We start from the raw sequence: 17,901 nt of genomic DNA, 5'->3' as shown, positions 1-17,901 counted from the left end.
ATCTCGCAAACCTGGCCTGTTAGTGGGCCCTGAGGACAGGGTTGATGACCACTGGCTTAAACCATCCGACACTGAGGTCTCTGAACCCTCAAGCCATCAGGTTTTGGTTCCTGCTATAGATTACTATTTTCTAATCTGCATCCTTGTTGAAGGTCAAGGACTCAAAATATTGAAGACCCAGACAGATATAGAAATAGCATTGTCAGCCCAGCAATGGCAGACTCCGTAAGACTCGTAGTGCATTGTTTCCTTGAGTTGGTCAACTAATAGATTTAAATTGCCAGAAAGAGCTTTCTCTGAAAAAGCTAGATGACTTGCTAATGTGCTAAGCCACTGACTGATTCCCTTTCTGAGTCAGTGACCCAGAACAATTATGCAGATAAAGACTTATGAATTTCTGACATTTCCAATCTGCATGCTTGTTTCGGCTCAGTGGTTCAAAGTATTGAAGCAATGGTATTAGCATAAAGGCCAGGCAAAAAACATTTTCAAAGGTCACACTGGCATCCTCTGCATTGTGCTCATGAAAGCTTTCCTTTAAAATACATTGATAAGATTTGAAGCAGGTCTCTTTTACATGTATATACATAAAGCATGGTTTTAGCTTTACAGTAAGACTCGGTTCACACAGGGGGCGACACGACTTGCCGCGCCGCGACCTCAGCGGTGACTTGCAAACGACTTCTGTATAGAAGTCAATGCAAGTCGCCCGAGGTCGCCCAAAAGTAGTACAGGAACCTTATTTCTAAGTCGGAGCCACTCGAGTCGCTCCTCTTAGAACGGTTCCGTAGTACAGAACGGGGGCGACTTGTCAGGTCGCGGCGCGGCAAGTCGTGTCGCCCCCTGTGTGAACCGAGCCTTAATGTGTGATTGTGATCGGCTTATTTTCACTTTAAAAAAAAAATACACCATACAATCTAAATTCCCCAGCCCAGGAGCAAACTCTCTGTGTGCCCACTCAAAACAAAATAAGGAAGTTACATTTATGTTTAGATCTGGGAGCACAGAATAGAAGTACAATAAAATATAACTTCTAATATATTGCTTATAGGCATACAATTATATTCTCTAATAAAATATGTATAGTCTTAAACATAAAATGACAAAGATTCTTACTAAGCCTCAGCCCAGTCAGAATGAATTGAGCCAGTGTTGTCCATGCTGTCAACTCATGCTCAATGGCTTTATAGGCGATTGCTGCGGTTAGCTACCATTCAGCTCTATACATATAGTTTGTGGCCTCTTAATCTTCCATTAGTGAATGTAAGCAAGCTGCCTCTGTTGCCTTCTGCTTGACAGCCATTGATCTTCTGTGGGGCTTGAGGTCTAGGTTGGGCTGAGACCCGTGTGGTCTGCACCACTGAGCCATTACCTGTCAGTCTGGACTAGAGGTCGACCGATATGGGTTTTTCTCTGGCCGATGCCGATGCCGATATTTAGAAATCATGGCGGCCGATAGCCGATATATGATGCCGATTTTTTTGGGCCGATATGTTAGGCCGATTTTATTTTATTTATTTATTTTTAATCCCCCTTGATCTAACACACCTTTCCCACTGGGGCGTTTTTTAAGGCGCTTTTGGGCTAAAAATAGCGCCTGTAAAGTGCCTGCAAAATGGCTCCCCTGCAGTCTGTGTGAAAGACAGAGTGCTTTCACACTGAGGCGATGCGCTGGCAGGATCTTAAAAAAAAAGTCCTGCAAGCAGCACGTTTGGAGTGGTGTATACCGCTCCTCCACCACTCCTGCCCATTGATATGAATGGGCACCACTGCCGAAGCGCATGCAATGCGATTTGGCAGCGGTGCTTCATGGGCGCATTTAACCTCTTCCTTGGCCGCTAGCTGGGTTATATGTGCCCCACTAGCAGCCAAATAGCACCGCTAAAATGATGGTAAAGAGCCGCTAAAACTTGCGTTTTACCATCAACGTCTGCCCGCTCCAGTGTTAAAGCAGCCTTCATAAGTGATACAGAAAATTTCTTACACTTAAAGCGGAGGTCCACCCTAAAATGGACCTTCCGCTCATCGGATTCCTCCCCCCCTCCGGCGCCACAATTGGCACCTTTCAGGGGGGAGGGGGGTACAGTTACCTGGATAATCCAGGTAACTGCACCCACTTCCGGGCTAGCTCTCTGCGGAAAGGGGCGTACATTACGCCCCTTTCCGCAAGTGCCCGCCCCCTTCCGCAAGTGCCCCGCTGCCTGCTGGGAAACACACAGATCCCAGAGGCAGCGGGGACCGTCCTCATTGCGCAGCGCGGCTCGCGCATGCGCAGTAGGGAACCGGGAAATTAAGCCGAAAGGCTCCATTTCCTGATTCCCATACCCAAGATGGCGGCGGCGGCAGCACTCGAGTGTCGATCTAGAGATCGGCTTCGGGTGCCGACATCGCGGGCGCGTTGGACAGGTAAGTGTCACTATTTTAAAAGTCAGCAGCTGCAGTATTTATAGCTGCTGGCTTTTAAAAAAAAAAAAAAAAAAAAACGCGGAGTCCCGGCGGACTCCCGCTTTAAACATTTATTAAACAAAACAAACCTCCAATCAGTTTACTTGTATGTATGATCTAGATAAAAAAAAAAAACCTATATATTAAATAAAAACGGGTAGTCAAAACTTTTGGACAAAAAAAAAAAAATGGGCTAACTTTACTGTTTTTATTTTATTTTTATTTTTTAAATGGTGTATTTTTTTCCCAAAAAAATGCATTTGAAAGACCTCTGTGCAAATGCCGTGTGACATAAAATATTGCAACAACCGCTATTTTATTCCCTAGGATCTCTGCTAAAAAAATATATATAATTTTTGGGGGGTCTAAGTGATTTTCTGGCAGAAAAAACAGGATTTTTACTTGTAAGCAACAAGTGTCAGAAAAGATTTAGTCTTTAAATGGATAAACTGAGAACTTCTACACAGAGATGACTTCATTCATTCAGAAGTGTAAACATTGTATCATTTAGTTCTTTTCTTGGCAGCCTGCCCAGAGAGGAGGAAAGTGTTGATTTGATGACTCAGGCAACTCACACTGACTTCTTACAGAAGTCATTTCAAAGTCCCGCTGTAGAATCGGCTTTTTATCAACACAATTGGCCGATGCCGATTATTTAAAAAACGGCAAATATCAGCCGATATATCGGCCGGCCGATATATCGGTCGACCTCTAGTCTGGACATCCAGTTACGTTCATATCTTTGATTGCTTCCACTTCCTTATCCCTGATGAAGACTTTATAAAAGTTAAAACGCGTTGGGTTGACTCGGTGGTTATGCAATTTATTTTAGTAATTTCATGTATCCCTGCAGTATATGTATATTGGTATAAGATCAGGACATGATGTGTCTAGACCAGCCAATTTTAAACCTATTGTTCGATAAAAGTTTTTCTTTACTTTTTATACACCAATTCGTTATTGTGTGATTTCTATTGCTGCAACAAAGTCCCATGGGAGATATTTTTTGTCTAATATATTGCGTAAAGGCATACAATTATGTTCTCTAATAAAACATGTATAGTCTTAAACATAAAAAGTAAAAGATTCTTACTAAGCCTCAGTCCAATCAGAATGAATGTAGATAGATTGTATGCATAATGCAAATAAAGCAAAAATCATGCAAATGAATGTGAATGGTAATGACGCAAGTAGCTTTGCAATTGCACAATTTAGAGTCTTAATGTAAAAGTATCCCTAAATAAACAGCACATTCTGTAACAGAAGTCCTTCTAATGTTGCATTTCTCAACCTTTATAACAAGGAGAAACCCTTGAAATAGCTTTCAGGTCTCAGGCAACTCCTGATAATAATCACGATATCTACAACTCAGGCACATTAATGTGAGCAATAAGTTTAGTATATTTGACACTATATATAACAATAATTTCTATAATAATTAAACAAAATTATAATAGCCTTTAAAGAAACATACAGTGCCTTGAAATAGTATTCATACCCCTTTTTCACATTTTGTCATGTTACAACCAAAAACATAAATGGATTTTATTGGGATTTTATGTAATAGACCAACACAAAATTGCACATAATTGTGAAGTGGAAGGAAAATTATAAATGGTTTTCAATTTCTTTCTTTACAAATATCTGAAAAGTGTGGCGTGCATTTGTATTCAGCCCGCTTTACTCTGATACCCCTAAAATCTAGCGGAACCAATTGCCTTTATAAGTCACCTAATTAGTAAATAGAGTCCACCTGTGTGTAATTTAATTTCAGTCTAAAAAAAAAAATACAGCTGTTCTGCAAAGCCATCAGAGGTTTGTTAGAGAACCTTAGTGAACAAACAGCATGATGAAGACCAAAGAACATGCCATCCACCTAAACTAACAGGCCAGGCAAGGAGAACATGGTAACTCTAGAGGAGCTTCAGAGATCCACAGTTCAGGAGATAGAATCTGTCTATAGGACAACTATTAGCCCTTGTACACACGGTCGGACATTCCGATGGAAAATGTCGGATCGGACCATGTTGTCGGATAATCCGACCGTGTGTGGGCTCCATCGGACTGTTTCCGTCGGAATATCCGTCGGACCAAGTTTTCCAGCTTGGCTATAAAACTTTCCAACAACATGATCCGATCGCACCTTGTCCGATCATGTGTAGAGAATTCCGATCGGACAAAGTGCCAATGCATGCTCAGATCAAATTCCTACACCAAAGTTATTGGCTACTAGCCTGAACGTAGTCCCGTCGTAATGAAATAACGTCATCACGTTCTGAACAATCGGAGTTTCCGACAACTTTGTCCGACCGTGTGTATGCAACAGTTTCGGACAAAATCCGTCTGACAAAATCCATCGGACAAAATCCGATGGATTTGGTTGTTGGAATGTCCGACCGTGTATACAAGGGCTTAGTCTTACACGCCACAAATCTGGCCTTTATGTTATAGAAAAAATATCCCAAGTTTTGAACATCTCACAGAGCACTGGTAAATCCATCATCCGATAATGGAAAGAGTATTGCACAACTGCAAACCTGCCAAGACATGGGCGTCCACCTAAACTGACAGACTGGGCAAGGAGAGCATTAATCAGAGAAGCAGCCAAGAGGCCCATGCAGAGGCGGCTCTCTAATTAGGCAAATTAGGCGATCGCCTAAGGCCCCGCACACACAGGGGCCTCGCGGGCCGCCTAATTTGCCTGTGATCAAACGCTGATATCAAGATCTCATCTCGGACCGTCCCGGTCCAATGGCAGCAAGTGCTCGGTGTGAGACAGGAGAGGCCTCTAGGTGGCGCAGCGGCTGGATGACATCACCTGGCTCCAAGGCATGCGGGCAGCATGTCCATGGGACCCGCAGCTGAGCTGCTCCTTCAGTCTGCGCTGCTCCCCTGACCTCTCCTCTGCACCTGCCTCATATTTGGTTCAGCAGTGGGGGCGGGGGTTGCTGAAGCTATCCAGCTGAGCTGCCCCATGATTGTGAAGAGAAAGGAGCTCTTATGCTGCCTGGCTGACCGGAGAGAAGGTGAGAGAAGGTGAATGTCCGTGCAGCCTCCCTGTGTGCCTGAATAGGAGGAGCGGTGGGGAGACTGAACATAATGGAATTGATCTTTCCATTTTCCTCCTGCAGCCACTGAATGTCTGCAGGAGGGAGAGGAGGAGGAGAAGTGATCATTAAGTGGCTTCAGGAGGAATATGGAAAAATCAATTCCACTATGTGCAGTCTCCCCATCGCTCCTCCTATCTAACTTTTTCTGTATCCCCGTGCTCTCCGCCCCCTCTGTGTTCTCCCTGGCTCTGCCCCTCCTGCTCTCCACCCCCTCCGTGTTCTCCCTGGCTCCGCCCCTCCTGCTCTCCAGCATCTCAGTGTGCTCCCTGTCTCCGCCCTGCCTGCTCTCCAGCCCCTCCTTGTGCTCCCTGGCCCCGCCCCTCCTCTCCAGCATCTCCGTGTGCTCCCTGGCTCCACCCCTCCTACTCTCCAGCCCCTCCTTGTGCTCCCTGGCCCCGCCCCCCTGCTCTCCAGCATCTCCGTGTGCTCCCTGGCTCCGCCCCTCCTGCTCTCCAGCCCCTCCTTGTGCTCACTGGCTCCACCCCTCCTGTTCTCGAGTGTCTCCGTGTGCTCCCTGGCCCCGCCCCTCCTGCTCTCCAGCCCCTCCTTGTCCTCCCTGGCTTGGCCCCCATTTCACCAGTACCCCATGCAGAGTATTGCAGGGTAATGCAGAGTATTGCAGGGTAATGCAGGGTATTGCAGGGCAATGCAGAGTATTGCAGGGCAATGCAGAGTAATGCAGGGTATTGCAGAGTATTGCAGAGTATTGGAGTATTGCAGGGTAATGCAGAGTATTGCAGGGTAATGCAGAGTATTGCAGAGTAATGCAGGGTATTGCAGAGTAATGCACAGTAATGGCAGGGTGTTGCAGAGTATTGGCAGGGAATTGAGGGGTTCATTTTCGGTGAGCAGCGATGTGGGCACTGCAGATGCAGCCCACATCGCTGCTGACACTGATCTCTTCCCCCTCCGCTGTTCCGATCGGTACAGAGAGGGGGAGGGAGGAACCGGCGTCATAACATGACGCTGGTTTGTTTACAAGTGATCACTCCGTCATTTGACGGAGCGATCACGTGGTAAACGGCCGCTATGAGCGGCCGTTTACCGTGATTCGTGATGCGCCGGGTCCTATGGACCCGGCGGTCGCGGATGCTTTTGAGTGTGCGCCCCAGGGGGCGCGCAAGAGCGGAATTCTGGGAGGATGTTATATGATGGCCTCCCAGAGTTAAGAAACCGCCCTGTAGTCGTCATTCGGCTATAGGGTGGTTGTTAAGTGGTTAAACATGGCTTTTGTTCAGCAGGGACAGAGAAGCTGGTCAGAGTTGATGGGAAGATGGATGGAGCCAAATACAGGGCAATCTTAGAAGAAAAACAGTTAGAGTCTGCAAAAAACTTGAGACTGGGGTAGTGGTTCACCTTCCAGCAGGACAAAAATATAGCCAGAGCTACAATGGAAGAGTTTAGATCAGGCATGTCCAAAGTCCGGCCCGCGGGCCAATCGCGGCCCACGGTCCGGTTTTGAAAGGCCCGCCTGGTTATTTAAACATATATATCTTTTGTGGCCCCCGGCGACCTCCCAGCGCCGGGGCCACAAAGATATATAGTCCGGTTGTGTCGGAGGGAGGAGGCGGGACGAGTGCCGTGCACACAAGAGAAGAATTTCCTGTTTACACGGCAGCCTCTGTAATAGGAAGTCCCGTCTCTGCCATTGGACGACTGTGCTGTCCATCAAATGAGGCGGGACTTTCTCTTAAAGATGCCGCTGTGTAAACAGGAGATTCTCCTGTAGGGTGTCTTTGGCGCTTGTCCTGCCCTCCATGGCTGCACTGATGGTAATGGTGGCTGCATTCCTGGCAATTTCAATTGTGGAGCTGCATTCCTGGCAATGGTGAGTGAATTCCTGGCAATGGTGGCTGCATTCCTGGCAATGGTGGGTGAAATTCCTGGCAATGGTGGGTGAAATTTCTGGCAAATGGTGGGTGAAATTCCCGCCAATGGTGGCTGCATTCCTGGCAATGGTGGGTGAAATTTCCTGGCAATGGTGGGTGAAATTTCCTGGCAATGGTGGGTGAAATTTCCTGACAATGGTGGGTGAAATTCCCGGCAATGGTGGCTGCATTCCTGGCAATGGTGGCAGCATTCCCGGCAATGGTGGCAGGATTCCCGGCAATGGTGAGTGAATTCCTGGCAATGGCGGGTGCATTCCTGGCAATGGCGGGTGCATTCCTGGCAATGGTGGGTGCATTCCTGGCAATGGTGGCAGCATTCCTGGCAATGGTGGCAGCATTCCTGGCAATGATGAGTGAATTCCTGGCAATGGTGGGTGAATCCCTGGCAATGGTGGGTGCATTCCTGGCAATGGTGGCAGCATTCCCGGCAATCGTGGCAGGCAAAACTTGTATCTTGTTGTGGAGTGGAGATGGATTAGAACACCTGGCAGGTTTTTATTACTGCCTCTGCCCCTTTTAGGGAAATTCACCCTCTCTATTTGTCCTGTTTACTGTTATCATCAAAAGTAAAAATTACCAACCTGCCACAGTACATTTACTGCAGCAAGAAGGCAGCTTCAGGCTCAGCAAACATATGGGTACGTCACTGAACACATGCGCCCTGTTATACCCCCTGGAGTATGCAGCTGCGTAATACAATGACCGCTGTGTCCATTTACTGGCACCTTGCTAAACACATGTGTACTGGCCTGCCCCCTTGAACATGCAGCAGCACAATTCCGTGATTACGCCACTTGGTAGCCATATGATCGTTAAGCTTGGTCATAGCAATTACATGATTACAATGTAAACAAAACAGTCATGAATGGCTTCCATTCATGAATGTTTTTCTTACTATTGTGATGATGTGATTGGCCTACAGCTATCACATGGTACTTGGGCCAATCACAGCACCCTGTACCATGTGATTAGCTGTAGCAAAGCACAGATCACAAGCTGAAAGCCATTCATGACAGCTAAAACTATTGCTTATAACAGTAATCGTCACTATTACTGTATTAGCAATCATAGTGTAAGAAAAAAAAAATCCATAATCACCCCCCCCAAGTAGTAGAATGTCACTATGGAGACACTGAACCACTCTGGCCATAGGATAGAAAATAAAGAAATGCCTGACCACCGCCACACCAGTCATATGATGATGCTGTACTGCTCTGGTGACAGCATGTAAAAAAAAAAAAGAAAATGGGAGGATTTATTATTTCAAGTGTTACTAAACCCAGGAGCCTGCATTCACTATATCTGGTCTCCTACAGTACACAGAACATGGAAATGCAATTATTTTAGTAAATATAAACTGCTAAATACAGTTTCTCATCAGCAGTATATAGCTATATTGTATGTTCTATCGATGACTGGTTAAATCTTGTAGGAGGAGTTTTCATTCTACTATGACTGTCCTATGAGGCTGCACGACCCCTGGCCCTCTGTCTGGACAGTGCTGGTTGGCACTGTGCTGAACACATGCACCCGTCTAAGAAAAAAAAAAACCTCTAGTAATACAAACCAAATTGAGCATGTGCAGAGTAATTCCAAAGGCTCTGTTCTATCAGGAGATGCTTTTGTATTCAGCCCGCTTTACTCGGATACCCCTAAAATCTAGTGGAACCAATTGCCTTTATAAGTTACCTAGTTAGTAAACAGAGTCCACCTGTGTGTAATTTAATCTCAGTCTAAAAAAAAAAATAATACAGCTGTTCTGCAAAGCCATCAGAGGTTTGTTAGAGAACCTTAGTGAACAAACAGCATGATGAAGGCCAAAGAACATGCCATCCATCTAAACTGACAGACCAGGCTAAGAGAACATGGTAACTCTGGAGGAGCTTCAGAGATCCACAGCTCAGGTGGTATAATCTGTCTATAGGACAACTATTCGTCGTATACGCCACAAATCTGGCCTTTGTTATAGAAAAATTATACCAAATTTTGAACATCTCACAGAGCACTGTTAAATCCATCATCCAAAAATGGAAAGAGTATGGCACAACTGCAAACCTGCCAAGAAATGGGCGTCCACCTAAACTGACAGACTGGGCGAGGAGAGCATTAATCAGAGAAGCAGCCAAGAGGCCCATGGTAACTTGTCAGAAGTCCACAACTCAGGTGGGAGAATCTGTCCCCAGGACAACTATTAGTCGTGCACTCCACAAATCTGGCCTTTATGAAAGAGTGGCAAGAAGAAAGCCATTGTTGAAAGAAAGCCATATTAAGTCCCGTTTGCAGTTTGCAAGAAGCCATGTGGGGGACACAGCAAACATATGGAAGACGATGCTCTGGTCAGATGTTGCCAAAATTGAACTTATTTGGCCTAAAGGCAAAACGCTATGTGTGGTGGAAAACTAACACTGCACATCACATTGAACAAACCACCCCCTCCATTAAACATGGCTTTTGTTCAGCAGGGACAGAGAAGTTTGCAAAAGATTTGAGACTGGGGTAGAAGTTCACTTTCCAGCAGGACAATGACCCTAAACATATAGCCAGAGCTACAATGGAATAGTTTAGATCAAAGCATATTTATGTGTTAGAATGGCCCAGTCAAACTCCAGACCTAAATCCAATTGAGAATCTGTGGCAAGACCTGAAAATTGCTGTTCACAGGCTCTCTCCATCCAATCTGATAGCGCTAATAGAGCTTGAGCTATGTTAAAAAGAAGAATTGGTAAAAATGTCACTCTTTAGATGTGCAAAGTTGGTAGAGACATACCCAAAAAGACTTGTAGCTGTAACTGAAGTGTAAAGTTGTTCTACAAAGCAGTGGTGGGGGCTCCTTAAGGAGAGCAGCGTTGCCGAAACCCATCCATGCATCTGGCCCCCTAATCTACATGGAGGGCACTGGACACATGGATTCCAATGGTTTTTTTTTTTGAACAACGTGATCACTATTGTCTTCCTCATTCTTCTACTGGCCAATCAGGAAGCCCCTATTGGCCAGGGAGTCTTAGGACTCCCTAGCCAGTCGTGTCTCAGGACAAACTTTGTCATGTACCTGGTAGGAGTCTGATATGATGAGGTCGTCCTCCCTTGTATCTCCAGCCCAAGCCCCACTGAAGGTGGAACAGATGGTGGCTAGGGCCAGGAGGAAAACGAGTGCCTGTAAGTGTTGCTTGTAGAACTTGCAGATGGAGTAGTAGGCTCAGTGGCAGAGGCAGGACAACAGGCAGTGTTTGAGCCAGGCAAAGAGCAGGAGCAGGGTCTCAAGGATAGCTGGGTTTGACAGGCGGGCAGCAAAGTACAAAGGCATAAGCAGAAGCAAGGTCAAATGGAAGCCGAGATCAGGAACCGGTAATCAGGAATGAATCAGAGTCGAGAGGCAGAGCCAGGGTAAGCCGGGTTCAGCAACAGGTATCAGGCATGGTATAACAGGAATCAGAAGATCAGGACCCAGCTGAAGACCAGTCAGTGCTCTTTGTGAGTCAGTGCACCCTTTAAATAGGCCACCAGGTGCCAATTGGTGTTAGGGTCACGCTCCTGCACATGCACGCAGTCCATTGCACATGCAAATCAGCGCCCTGGAAGTCCGCTGTTCCCGTGTGTGCGCCAGAGCAGTTCTCTGACGCTGCTGTTGTTCGTGAGCGTGTGCATGCAAACGCGTATACGCCAGAGCAGTTCTCTTACACACTTCCCGCTGGAAGGAGAATATCTCTGTGTGTTGGCCAGGAGAATCACACAAAGCGGCCTCGGCGCTTCGTTCTCCCTGCCTCCACAAGAAAAGGCACCATGCACATTCACAGTGCATTGCCGCTGTCTGTCTCCCGGGCGGGGGGTGGGGGGTTGTGCTTGGTGGTTGCTGTCGGCCGTCTCCCCTGGGGGGGTGCTGTTAGTTTGTGCCGCCCCCCCTAAAACTTTTAGCACCAGCTGCCACTGCTAAAAAGTATTGACTCGGGGACACATTTTGAAAACCATTTATAATTTTCCACAATTATGTGCCACTTTCTGTTGGTCTATCACATAAAATCCCAATAAAGTACATTTATGTTTTTGGTTGTAACATGACAAAATGTGGAACATTGCAAGGGGTGTGACTACTTTTTCTAGGCACTGTAGCACACTAGAGGGTGCTACACATGTTATCATTGCTATTGCACAGAGCGCTCCCTTTCCTTTTTCTGGGGTCCCCACCAGCGTTCTCCACTCCTCGTCTTCTGCATATACCCCCATACCAAGCTGTGTGCTATGGGGACACATGTTAGGACAAGCACCTCAGCTGGGCTATGTGCATTCATAGACACACACAGCATGGCTTGCCCATGTCCCTGTTCCCTCAGCACAGAATTTGATTGGCAGCAGTCACAGGCTCCTGCTGTTCTTACTGCTAGGCACAATGCTGGATTGATAGAGGATGCAGGTAGGTGTTTGGAGGGGGCGCACAGTAAGTGATAAAACATTATTTACTGTGGAGCGTGCCCTGGGCATGGTAAAGTTGCATCTTCTGTGAGCTCCTGGCCTCCCCTATCTATTCTGGCCTTCTCGGCTTACTATCACCGGTATGCTATCAGCAAAAAGGCACAAAACCAGAGCAACGGCACGGGCAACCCGCTGCAGTGCATTAAAAGGCGAGATTCCGCACTTCTTCTCACAGCTTCAGAGGCTGTTCCCAGGTGCTACAATGGCGGCTCCATGTGGCTCTCAGAAAGGCCAGGCCCCACACACACAAACCCTCTCTCCCAGGTCTTCTGCCACCTAGGAATGCTTTTTGGGGACACCGGCAGCCTTTCGGCCAGAGGTGTCAGCCTCCCCACACCTGAGCACCGGTGAGACCGGTGATCAGGAAATTTGTTCCCTGCTGAAAGCCCTCCCTATCAAAACAGACATCAAGGCCCTAATCCTCCAGCTGGAGGAGACGCACCGTCTGGACCTTCAGTAGGTGAGAGATGAGGTGCACATGCTCTCAGACAGAATGACCACAGGAGAGACATCTACATCCACTCTGGAGAAGTGGGTGACAGCCCTGGAATGCTCTCAAGACTCCCACGTATCCATTAAGTTGCAGCTACACTTGGAAGATAGAGGACCAGAGCCGCCGGAACAACCTGAGGCTCCGTGGACTCAAAGAAGCCATGAGCACCGAAAACCTCAAGGTCACTGTCACGGCCATCTTCCACAAGATCCTGGATACCCATCCAACCTCGCTGGAACTAGACAGGGTTCACAGGCAGAGGCGGCTCCCCAATTAGGCAAATTAGCCAATTGCCTAAGGCCCCGCAGTCATAGGGGCCTCGCGGCTGCCTACTTTGCCTGTGATCAATCACTGATGTTGTCAAGGTCTCATCCCGGTCCGGTGGTAGCAAGTGCGGGGAAATGCACTCTGCCTGGGACAGCAAGTTTATTACTAATATCACAGTGTATATATGGACATATCTGTTCTGCAGTGGTTACTGGGCTGCTTTTTTAAACTGATTCGCAGGTGTAGCGCAGTGTACCTTCAGCTTACCTGCAGTGAGCCATAGACTTCTCGTCTTACCTGTGGGTTTGGTGCACTTTCAGAAAGAGATTCTATGGCAAAGTACAGCTAGCCTGCAGGAAATCCACAGGTGCAGGTAGACCACAGACCATCGGTGTAAAAGTAGCCTTAGGCCCCTTTAACATGATCTGTCTGACCCAATCAGACCCTCCATTCACCTCTATGGAGCAGCAGTTTTATACCTGCCTCCTTCCAATCCGATCTGCTAAAAAAAACGGTAAGTGGATCCGTCCCCTTCCCTTCCATTTGATCAGATGAGAGGGCCCATAGAGTACAGTGGGCTGTATCTATATCAAAGCGGACACAGAACTGCCATCTGCTCATTGTGGCCCGCGACTGGTTACTAAGTCGCTTAAATGGCCCTCGCTCTTCAAAAGGGTGGGCACCCCTGGCCTAAGGCCTCGCAAAGCCTACAGCCGCCTGCCAATTCACAGTGAACTTCTTATAATCTTATTCCCTTATATAGCAAAGCCTGTGGTTTTCTGGCCTTAGGCAGTTATCTAAAACAATATATAAGAAAACAAGTTAAAGCAACGTCTCCTTAGACGCCATTTTAGAATTATCAGTCTCCATTTTAGATAAAATAATCACACGATAAACATTAAAACTTTGCTAACACTCAATAAAACATTTTTTTTTTTTTTTATAATTTTAATGAATAAATAAATACAATTCAATTCAATCCAAACCCAAAATGGACAGGGTTATCTAATACGATGTAAATTCAATGTCATTAATGTCGTCCAGCAATGTTGATCCATGTCAATCACAATGAGTGATGCACAAAGGTGGTCTATTTATATGGCAAACCACCACAATTTTCAATCTTCAAACCCAAAATGGACAGGGTTATCTAATATGATGTAAATCCAATAATGTTGATCCATGTCAATCACAATGAATGATTGACTTGTACAGCACTATCTGTACAAACTGAATTGCTTCAGGGTGCTTTTTACCACTGATGCCCATCTGCAGTATAGCACTGTCCTTTATCCTATAGGGTCCTGATGTGCTTACAAACACATATTTTGTCCAATTTTTAGACAGGGTCTAATTAATCTACCAGCATGTCTTTGGAGTGTGGGAGGAAACCGGAGTACCCGGAGGAAACCCACGCAGGCACAGGGAGAACATGCAAACTCCAAGCAGATGGTGTCATGGTCAGGATTTGAACCAGTGACCCCCATGGCTGCTAGGTTTAAGTGCTAACCACTACACCACTGTGCTGCCCGAAATAAAGGTGGTCTATTGGTATGGCAAACCACCACTATTTCCAATCTTCAACCCCAAAATGGACAGGGTTATCTAATATGATGTAAATCCAATGTCATTAATGTCGTCCAGCAATGTTTATCCACGATGAGCGATGTACAAATATGGCAATCTGCTGACAATCTTCCAACCTAAAAGAGCCAGGGTTATATTCCACAATGTAAATCCAATCGATATTGTCCTGCAATGTTGATCCATGTCAGGAGAGATGAGAATTCCACTTCACATGTGTCAGGAGGCTGTAGGACCAGACTGAAAGCACAGCTGGATTTCGTGCATGCGCACTTGGGGTCACAGCTGGCTCCCTAACTCTAGTTGTCAATACCGGGGATCCAAAGACTAGCAAAGTATCGGCCCGACTGAAGACAGTACAGGGCTCTTGGATTAGTGAGTGTTTCTTAAATGTCAGCAGACGTTATTCTTTCATTTCCTGTTCAGTATCTTTCTCCATTTCTTGCTTATGAAGCTGAAGCCAACAAACAATCTCTGTTGCACATCTGCAATTGTCCTCTCTCGGTTTCTTCTGCAGTGAATCAGGTTCTTCACTTCAAGTTGCTCATTTGTGTCTATTTCTGGGCACTGCAACAAGAAAATACATAAATCAGACCTATAATTCAGTACATGACATACCAACAAGGAGATGCATTTTCAAATGTAACACTATACTACCTAATGTTGCCGTTATAACTGATATTGCAGTTCTTCTATGAACTTATAATGATATTTTATAATAATAATTAGCAGTGGGGTGCATGTGGAATATAGCAAATATAAAGATGATCATTTTTTTTTGCAGTTTATAATTATTCTGCAATTCCTAGTGACTGATTGCAGATCTCTATGAAATGATCTCCTTGTATGTGCTCACATTATATTAATTGTACTTCCAATGGACTTACTTCTGGCATCCACAATGGTGAAGGGACCTTTCCTTCTTCCAAATTCTTCCAGTAAATAGGTCTGAAGAAGGGGTGTTCTCGCAGTCTTTTCACTGCCCACCAGCGATCTTTCGGATATTTTGCAAGAAGCTGTAATGAAAAAGATATGAAATTTAGCATACAGTAGATTGTCACTAATAAAAAATGATAAATTAGCCAGTTTAGTGTCAGCTATTAAACAAACAAAAAAAAATCTCAGATATTTTAACTCCTTAGTGTAGTTTTAAGATAAGGTATGTCTGCTAGAAGGGTCTAAGGCAGGGATCCTCAAACTATGGCCCTCCAGCTGTTGCCAAACTACACATCCCATGAGGCATTGTAAAACTCTGACATTTACAGACATGACTAGGCATGATGGGAATTGTAGTTCCTGAACATCTGGAGGGCCATAGTTTGAAGACCCATGGTCTAAGGTAACATTCCTGAACCAGTCTAGGAGTTCCCCCAACAGCTCATGTTTTCAGGATGTCACATAGGAAGTCCAGATGTAATGCTGACCTCCTGTATGGTTAATTTCCTGCCATAAAATCTGTATTTAACACTTCCAGAAGTCATATACCCCATCTCTGCTTTCTGACCCTAATCCCTTAATCACTGTAGCACATTGCAATGCAGAAGAGCCTTTTTACATAGACAACACTAAGGACCTATAGCTCTTAGATAATTCTAATTCTAGACTATCTATACTTACTCGTTCAATAACATCTCGAAGGTCGGGGTCAATGTTCCTTGGATAGTAGTAGTTCCTGGATCCAACTGATTCTGGTTCTGCTCCTGTCGCCATTTGGAACAGGATGACACCAAGTGAATAATAGTCGGCCATGGCATCATAGGGTTTTTTATAGTAAACCTGATAAAACAGAGAGTAATATAAGTATAAAATAAAGCACATGATGAACCATACACAGAGCAGTAATAATAGGTAAGAAATAATTGATAGAAAGGACAGGTCACAGTGTGGCCCCTAAAGTTTTTAGGCTTCTTGTCACAATCATTGTGATCCTGCTTCCTTCATCTCCAAAATTCTTGTTCTTTCATTATAATGATATGGCTGATAAACATAGTAATATAAAATGGATGTGGTAAAGGGGCAAAAGAAGGGTGTTTTTTTACTTACCTCTGGGGCCATATAGGCTGGGGTACCGACACAACTATACACTTTCTTGGATCCGAACATACCGACTTTAGAAAGGCCAAAGTCTGCTATCTTTACATGCCCGGAGCTGTCAAGCAGTATGTTCTCGGGTTTCAAGTCTCTGTAAAAGAAAAGGACAGAGTTATATTTACAGATCAAATATTTAAAATCGAATTTCACACAATACTAATAGGTCAGTTTTAGATGGGTACCAATGGGTCAGATCACCTACTAACTTTCTGCACCACTTTATGAATCTCAGCATGAACCTCGTGAGCTCAGTTCCCAGCTTACTGCAGTTGAAGAAACCATGTCAAGGCCCAGTCTGTCATTCTGCAATGCTTTACCATTTTATTGAAAACAAGGGAGCAGAAACACTCCATAGGCTGTCTTCCTTTGTCACATTTTGTCCTTCTAGTGGGGCATGATTAAGTCCCACTAGGGGGCGATACATATTAGAATGAGAAATCCTGGGCGGTGTTTTTATCCACATGTCTTTAATAAAGTTGTAGACATATTGCGGATTGATGGAGTGTGCCTCAATATTGTTTCTTCTACTGGTTTATGGGGGTTGATGGGGGCTGCTGAATGGGACATGGAGCTGTGTTAGAAGAGGACATCTGCAATTACTGCAGTTATAATGAGAGAGATTCTTAGCTTGATGTTATATTTAATTAAAATGTATGAAGTGTGGGGAAGTGAGGCTCTTTAACTTAAGGCCCATACACACGATCGGACTTTTTGACAACAAACATGCAAATTAGCGGTTTTGGAGCAACATCTGACCGTGTGCACGCTCCATCGGACAAACTTTTTCCGTTTTCATGGGACTTTTGTTGGCTGTGCGAACGGACAAACTTTTTGACAACATAAGTCAGACGGAGCAAAGTCCGATCGTGTGTACGCAAAACCATTGGACTTTTGTACGAGGTACAAACACGCATGCTCAGAACCAATGCAAAAGATCAGATAACAATACAGAAGTTGACCAAAGGTGGCGCTGGAGTAATTGAACGTCCTCTTTTGAAGTGTCGTCAGTACGTTGAAACGTCACTACGTTCGTGTTTGTTGCCTAAAAAGTCAGATCGTGTGTATGCAATACACACTTGTGGACTACGCCCTTTGTACAAAAGTCCACGGGAAAGTTTGTACAAAGTCTGATTGTGTGTATGAGGCTTAAGATGCACAAAAGCTTCAGCAGCAGGCGGCAGAACTGGCAGAGGGCAATTCAACCCTTGTACACCCATCCACAACTAGAGTACCAGTGTTGGGTGGTGTTATCCTTTAATGAAGAATGGCAAATACGGAGGCAAGATCATGATGGAAACACTTACCTATGAATGATACCACGTCTGTGCAGATATTGCAGAGCACAAAGAAGTTCGGCAGCAACAAATCTGTAAAAAAAGAGAGAAGGTCTATCAATATCACATGTCACACAGAAATAAGTAAATAAATGATTAATAGATGATTCCTTCCTTGCTGTGCAAGTCATAGGAAGGAATGTATTACTCTGACAATGATAGGCACTGTTCAGTTTTTGGGGTAATACATTAATTGGTCCTAAGCCAGACCATAGAGATTG

At 45.2% G+C, this 17,901-nt stretch overlaps 1 protein-coding gene across 1 annotated transcript; it reads right to left on the bottom strand.

The window, feature by feature from the left end:
- Positions 1 to 13,675: 13,675 nt before the first annotated feature.
- LOC143998235 (protein kinase C delta type-like) lies at positions 13,676 to 16,025 on the bottom strand. Its single transcript, XM_077493932.1, has 3 exons — positions 15,873 to 16,025; positions 15,143 to 15,271; positions 13,676 to 14,822 (listed from the first exon to the last, which is right to left on the bottom strand). The coding sequence occupies exons 1-3, from the start codon at positions 16,002 to 16,004 to the stop codon at positions 14,667 to 14,669; spliced, it is 417 nt and encodes a 138-aa protein (XP_077350058.1). The 5' UTR covers positions 16,005 to 16,025; the 3' UTR covers positions 13,676 to 14,666.
- Positions 16,026 to 17,901: the final 1,876 nt, after the last annotated feature.

This window comes from Lithobates pipiens, unplaced genomic scaffold, assembly GCF_037356315.1.
Source record: "Lithobates pipiens isolate NorthernLeopardFrog02 unplaced genomic scaffold, aLitPip1_a1.2 Scaffold_19, whole genome shotgun sequence".
In the NCBI taxonomy this organism is placed as follows: domain Eukaryota; kingdom Metazoa; phylum Chordata; class Amphibia; order Anura; family Ranidae; genus Lithobates; species Lithobates pipiens.
Note: the sequence above shows the minus strand (reverse complement) of the source record. Positions and strands in the feature narration are given on the sequence as shown.

Bases quoted from the DNA above. Each gene is read 5' to 3' on its own strand.
- LOC143998235 (XM_077493932.1), bottom strand. From the start codon at position 16,004: ATGGCCGACTATTATTCACTTGGTGTCATCCTGTTCCAAATGGCGACA. The intron at 15,272-15,872 runs GTAAGTATAGAT...TTTTCATTACAG, and splicing joins TTCGAGATGTTATTGAACGA to CTTCTTGCAAAATATCCGAA. The intron at 14,823-15,142 runs GTAAGTCCATTG...TTCTTGTTGCAG, and splicing joins CACCATTGTGGATGCCAGAA to TGCCCAGAAATAGACACAAA.